Source organism: Egretta garzetta, unplaced genomic scaffold (genome assembly GCF_000687185.1).
Source record: "Egretta garzetta isolate BGI_Z169 unplaced genomic scaffold, ASM68718v1 scaffold11, whole genome shotgun sequence".
NCBI lineage: Eukaryota > Metazoa > Chordata > Aves > Pelecaniformes > Ardeidae > Egretta > Egretta garzetta.
In genome coordinates, this window is record NW_009258621.1 from 475,865 (window position 1) to 483,000 (window position 7,136).

The following is a 7,136-nucleotide window of genomic DNA, read 5'->3' on the forward strand; positions in this document are numbered from 1 at the left end:
GTAGCCCAGTGGAGGCTCGGCATGTCTCACCTAGAGCTGACCAAAGAAAGGAGCCAGGATCCTTGCAGGAAACCTTCCCATTTTTGCCCTTCAGAGGGAAGGGATTTTCCAACCTACTCTCAGTAGCCCCGCTCGGTGCCTCACTTCTCTCATCTGCAAAAGGCACGTCACACTGCTGTCCTTACAGAAAGGGCTGACAGGGCAGTCCCAAAATCTGAGCTTCTCCTCGGAGTATGGGCTAGACATGCAGAAGCAGCACATGAATTTGGATGTGTCACACCTGAATTGCAGAGACAGCCCAGTCAAGATACAATTTGGATGCAGCACAATCTCTTTAAAGATCATTTTGAGAATCTCACCTACAGCAGATGCTGTAACATCATTTCTGCAAGATGCTGTAATTTCTGTCATTAACTTCTGTTATCTGATTGAATGCACAAGATAAATTATCAGAGGTAAGTGCATCTCATTCAAGCTTCTGGGGTGTTTTTCTTTTGGCTCCTCCGGAACTTCTGTGCTTTCTTGGCAGAAAATCACCAGGTAGGAAGCACACCACACCTCTCCACTCATTTTGTTTATTTACACTCTCACTCATTCAGTTTGTTTGACAGACAACTATTTTTCCAATTGACCCTTAATACCCTTGGCTCAAGCACGCAGCCCAAACAGCAGAAGAAAGGTAGTGGAGCATAAGAGCCAGCCAGCACCTTCACGGTTGAAGGGCTTGTTCATGCAGTGCTTAGAAAGCAGGAAAGATGAGACGTCCTGCTGCTTTTCTGGCATGAGATCCTGGTTCACATTACCCTAGACCACCAGTATAAGCTTTTTTCCACTGCAATTCTAGGCTTTTATTTACACAGTGACTTGGCAAACTACTCTGTGGCCTATCTTTACAAAGCCTTCATATTTTGCATTGCATCCCAGAAGTGGCCCAGAAAAGCAGAGTCAGGGCAGATGAGAGAAACACTTACACAGACAAATCTCTAGAGCTTTGCTGAAGACATGGGAGAAAGCTACAAATAACCCTATTAAACTCACGCGCTGCTCTAGGACAAAGTGGAACACACACCTTGGCACAAAAAGCAAAGGAGTACTCGAAAAGGTGGCAGTGCAATAGAACACTGTACTTGTACTTACATCCTGCAACACACACAGAGGTTAAAATGCCTGTGTGAAAAGAGGGCAGATGCAGACAGCTCATCCAGCCTCCAGCAGTTCATCTGAGTGAGGTGAACAGCGCAGAACCTGATGAGGCTCCAGCAGGAGCACCAGCTCCTGCGGCATTGCAGGACCCTCCCCACGGCACCCAGGCCACTGCTGAGCGCTTCTGGAGCACCTGCTCGCCAACCAACAATAAAGCATGGAAGTTGCAGCCTCTTAACAACACACGGGTCAGTTTATGCACGCATAGGTCCTCCTGCTACCTATGGCGGTGGATGACATTCATGTACATACTAGGCTCTGCACAACACACAACACCCATCAACCACGTATCTGGAGAACCAATACTGACAAAGACTGCACAGATTTGACATGGCTATGGCTTCTCAGAACCTGACATCAGTCTCACTGGACAGTTTCATGGTGAATCCTTGCAAAAGTAAATCTGAATTTAGTCTGCAAGGTACACAGAGAAGCCCAATTTTTACAACCATAAAATCTTTCCTATTTGTAGAACCCAGGAACACCTTATGTTCCTTCCTCCATGAGAGCAATGCAACACTGCCTTGTGTTATGAAACATGACTTTAGGCAAAGTCACTTCAAAAACAAGTAACAAAAGCCTTCATTAACAGAGAAAGATTGACCAAAGCTAGCAAGTCACCTGGAAGCGCTTCTCTGTCAGTACAAGTTCTGTCAAGAGCCTCCACTAAAAATTTCAATGCAAGGCAATGAAATTTCAGTCGTACCATAAAAGATTTAGCAAACAAAAGCATCCAAGTGTAAGCACTACACGGCCAATAAACACCATTATCAGATTCAGTGCCTGTCACAGATCAGCAGCTCATAGATAAGACATGTCAAATCAATTTTCTTAACAAGTGGTTAGAGCAGAGAAACCATCACCAATAACAGCATCACACAAGGAGCTGCAGAGCCCAGTACCCATATGTATTAAGCATGCATTATTATTTTATGGTTGAAAGCCCTACATCAGTCCTCCAAGTCACAGCTGCTGGTCTCTGCATTTTGTCAAGGCAGTCACAGGGCAAGTGGACTGCATGCTCCCAAGGACAGGGGATTTGTCTGTTGTCATCTGCCTAAGGTCACAGGAAGGACCAAATCCTCCTACAACTAGTATTCTTCTGAGAGACAACAATGTCACAAAACATTTATCACAGACGCATTTGAAGGCAAGCAACGGCTCCTCTAGGCAACGCAATCTGTTGCATTCCCCACATACCCTTCGCTCTTGGTAGCTGGGAGCTGCTTCTTCAGAGTTTCTTTATCTTCAGCTTTCAAGATGCTGAAGCCCAGGAGCTGGGCGGCCCCGTACGCTGGGAGGAAGCCCAGCTCGGCTCGGCGGCTCACAAAGCAGTCCGGGTGGTACCAGTTATCTATCATTCCCAGCTGTGGCTTTTCAGGATGCACCATCTTCTTGGAAATCCGGATCTGGCCCTGCGGCATATTAAAGCAACGCAAGAGCAATTGTTAGTCTGCTTTGGAAAGAGCAGGATGTTAACAAGTTACCAACATGATGCTTCCTAAACACCTGTCAAATAGCAGCAGTTCCTCTATCAAAGCCTGCAACTTTTGTTCAAGCCCTTTCACTACAATGCCTTCTTCAATACTCCTTCTAGGATGAAAACCCCCCAGCTTTTTAGGTAGTTTCCTGTTCAAAAACCCCACTCAAAATAGGTGATCCTGTAGTCTTTACTCCAACTCCCAGTAAGCTTGAACAAGCAAAACTCACATGACCAAACCCCATGCAGGCAACTAAAAATTAACTTTACGTCCCTACCAGTCAAGCATCGGTGCTAATATGATCTCACCCCCTCTTATCACAAATTACTTTTCAGATGCCCAACAAATAGTTGTTTTAGGTGCTTTTGGACTGCAATACTTCATGTTCCAACAAGCAAATGTCTACACAACAGTCACCAATGTTTCTGCAAACATAACAGCACTGGCGTTTGGCCCTTGCCAACTTTACCCAACTGGAAGGACTATTTGTATCTACCAGAGGCTCACAGCTTCATTTTGCCAACTGTCTTTAAAAGCAGAGCACCAAGACACATTCAGTTACAGGGCTCCATTGTTAATTATAGCTGGTTTTGTCTGCTTTCATGGAGTTAACATCGATACACTGCACACAAACAGAGCTGGTCTTGCTGAGGAGGAGGAAGAGGCCAACACCTTTGCAGTGCTGCAACAAGCAGAAAAAGCTGCAGTTAATGGTAGCTCTCCTGCCACAGAAATGCTGGCCAGTGGCTTTCCAGCCTGCTCTAAGACCCAAGTGAAAGAGGAAGCATCAGCAGGTTTGAAGTGCAGGCTACAACGCCTGAGGGATGTCTTTACTGTCAGCTGTCCAGAACGCAACTACTCCTCAGACACAGAAATGCAGCTCTGCAAGTGCTTTGCATACGCAGGACAGACAGGAAGCAATTATGAAAGTCACTGTTTGAATTGGAACTGGTGGGAGCAAAGACAAGAGATGGCTAACTAAGAAAAGCTTTTTACCTTTTCTATTTTCTGTTCACAGCCTTTGCAAGTACTTCTGTTAGACTTGGCATATTCTGCAGCAAAGTCATTCAGGCTCTTCTCAGCCTTGCCACCTCCTTCCTGTTCCCCTCCTTTTCCTGGAGAACAAAGCAGATACAGAGTTCAGCTTTAAAAGGCATTCCCTCATTTTCTTATTCTCTGTCCCAGATTGTTAGCAGTCTGGATTAACAAACCTGTGTTCTAGCAAGTCATCTGTCAAGAATTTGAATACAGAGCAAGATAAGCAGTCCATGCTCAAAAGCACTTTTAAAATAGGAAGACTTCTTTAAACAGAAGAGTAGAGGTTGCACAGGATTGCTTATTTAATGATTTTAAAGGTGCACAGAGCTGACCCTTTTTACCTCTTTCCTGAAAGTAGTGTGAAACAAGATCTTACTGAAGAACTGACTGTACCAGGAGTCACAAATAGCTCTGCTTCAAAGTAGAACTCCTCTTCCCGACTGCCATTTTCCTTTTATTTTTTGTATTACTACATTTCAACAGGCAGACATCAATCTAAGACTGCCCAGCAGCCTTGGTTTACACAGAGACAGGGTGAGTTTAGTCTGGTCTGTACTTAGACCCTTCTCACTTGCTCCCCTGACTCACATGCTCACGGGGTAACAATTTCAAAGAGCCACCAAAACCGTATGCTGCAGTGAAGGTACCATTAAAACAACATGCTACAACAGCATTTGTTAATATTAAAACAAAATACACCAATCATGATAACAAGACATATTTGGCAATACAACTGCCAACTGACTTGGCTTTTTCCCTCATTGATTTAACATGCTGGATCATACTGCCAGTGTCCCAGCCCTGGGGGGCAGAGATACCACAACAATCCTTCCACCATCACTTGCTGAAGGGACACAGCAATCAAATAACCACAAGAGGAGCTTGAGAAGAAGGAGCACGGTTCCAGCTGAACCTACAAAGACCAGGAAACCTCCGCTTACCTCCTCCAGGGCCTCCAGTTTCAATGGCTTTCTTGATTTTCTCCTGATCTTCCCACCGGAGCTCAGGGAAGCCATCAATGTCTGCATGGGACACGATTCGAGCCCGCTTCCAGAAGCAGCTGTAGTGGTGCCAGTGAGGGACTTTGCCATCAAACATGGGCGACTAGGAAAAAAGCACATTAGGCCAAGATGAAGCAACTCAGATGGAATCAAGGGGAAAAAAACCAAGATAAAAAAGGCGTATCTGGGTAAACACAAGTGATTTTTTTTTTTTTAAATTAGAAGATGGATACTATTTAGGACAAAGTCTAAGAAGAAAATCTAGTATGACAGACAAGCTGCCGGGGCGAGGTCCCAAAGGGGACAGACGTGGAAGAAGCATTTACCTAGCTTAACCAGTTCATCACCCTGCTGCTTACCCCATCTGTTTTACTCAAGACAAAAAGTTCATAGCCTCAGCGTGGCTACACCAACCCTGAGCGGACAAGGAGAGGTTTCTTCTCTATGAGAATCAGACCACCTGCAGACATGAGCGAGGCAAAACAGACAGTTGTGGAAAAACTAAAACAAGTAACAGCACGTGCCTCATCTGCTACAACCTCCTTTGAGACGCCTGCAGCACAAGAGGCCACCGGCCTTGCCCTGCAGGACCTCTGAGCACAGCACACAGTCCCTTTGAGAGCCACTTCTCAAGCAAACTGTCCATGCCCTGGAGAGCCCATCACCAGGCACAAGACAGGAGGAGCAGCTCCAAGGACTGTGGCCTGAAAAAATTCCTGAGGAGGATGCAGGAGGCAGAGGCAACATTTAAGGGAAACACCAGAGCCCAAAGCAGCCCTGCATCAGGATGGAAGCACTGTGCAATCCCTCCCTGAAGCGCAGCTCCGGAGTGCCCTGCCTCGCACCAGCCTCACTGTGCAAGTGCTCTGCTTGCTTACGACTTGGAGACATGAGGTACCAACCTGGCATTGCTCTGGTTACCCATCAGACAAAATAACTGTACCGTGGTTTGGCTCCAAGTGATGCACAGAAACAACTGCTGTACTAATAATACTCAGCGCTGTATAATTATTATGACTGGTGACACAGAATTAACAAGCTAGGAAAGCGTTCTACGTATCACTCACCAACAGGAAGAAGATCTTCAAGCTGAAAACAACAGCAGAGAGTTTCATGCATGAGCAGGAAGGAGGAAAAAAGGGCTTTGAAGACCGCAGCATGGGACTAGGAGAGCTGGGAGCCCCAATTACAACTAACCATCAACCAAAACAGTAAGAGGACATTTGTATTTCCAGCTGGACTGTTCCCACAAGCCCGAATTCGGATTACCCGGATACCCTCACAGCACCACAGCCACAGAGCAGCCACCCCAGGGTTGCCCTCAACGTGTCTGGAAGTCACACGCAGCTCTGGCACCGAAAGTTGGTCACCCCCGAGCTATGGGCTCATGTATGGAGTTTTCCCGGAGGACTCCTCATGGCTCTGACCCCAAGACAAAGGCTTTGGGGGCACAAGGCATGGGGGTGTGTAGAAAGGGGCAGAGCTGGCTCAATCTTTAAGACAACCATGCAAGCAGTGAGTAGATCTCCTCCACTACATGGAGTTGTGCACCTGGACCACGACTTCTCTCTGTGTGGGAAATGGAAAATGAAACCTCCAGGCGAGCTAGACCTTGTTTACACAACTTCTCTCAGCTCACCTATCTCTAGACCATATTTTCCTAAACAAACTATGCAAAAAGGAGAGACCTGTTTGCTTTCACATTGCACATGCAGATAACAGAAACCGCTCAGCTCCAGTGGGAAGCAGAAGTTGAAGCCGTGCTCGTCCTGCAGGGCCTGGGTGCCTGCCCTGTGCCAAACATGGGAGCATCCCGCTGTCATTCAGAGCTCTTCACTTGAGAAACCAAAACAAAAGGGCAACTATAGCAGAAATGGCACCCAGCAAACAACTTGGTCTGGCCCTCCTTTTAATTTCTCCTGCACAATTTGCAAAAGACCTCGGCTGCTCTGCAGGGGACTTCCCCAAGAGGAAACAAGGGGCCCAGGTGCTCTGGTGAAATTTGGGCCCTTGCAGGGGCTGGGATGCTCAGCTCAGCAGGGTGTGAGAAGCGCTCTGCTGGCACAAACACGGGCAGTGGGGAAAGGGAGCCCTTTGCAGAAGAGATCAAACAAATTCAAGGGGGGGGAGTGGAATTAGAAGCGGTTGGTGTAAGACCAGCAGTTTTGGGGAGATGGTTGGCTAAAGGCTGTGTGAGGGAGGCCACAGTCCAGGCTGTCCCCCTTTGCCTGCCCCTAGGAGATGGCTCAATAAACCTAATCCTGCAATCCCAAACACATCCATTCTGCTGGGCGCCCTGAACACGGGTCCCGGCGCTGAGGAAGGCCACCCCGCCTGGCATCAGCTTCAACTGCCGGGACGGGAAGGGATAACAAGCGCCAGGGCAGCGGGGAAGCGGCCGCCGGGGCCGGGC

The 7,136-nt window shown here is 47.4% G+C and overlaps 1 protein-coding gene across 1 annotated transcript in view; it reads right to left on the reverse strand.

The window, feature by feature from the left end:
- The window catches only part of PARP1 (poly(ADP-ribose) polymerase 1), a 33,004-nt gene extending 25,895 nt beyond the window's left edge, over window positions 1-7,109 (reverse strand). Inside the window, exons 1-4 of the mRNA XM_035903604.1 lie at window positions 5,791-7,109; window positions 4,664-4,826; window positions 3,681-3,799; window positions 2,404-2,618 (exon numbers count right to left, since the gene is read on the reverse strand). Of these exons, the coding sequence (XP_035759497.1) occupies window positions 2,404-2,618; window positions 3,681-3,799; window positions 4,664-4,826; window positions 5,791-5,883 (590 nt within the window). The 5' untranslated portion in view covers window positions 5,884-7,109. The remainder of the gene's footprint in view (window positions 1-2,403; window positions 2,619-3,680; window positions 3,800-4,663; window positions 4,827-5,790) is intronic.
- Between the last annotated feature and the right edge of the window lie 27 nt (window positions 7,110-7,136).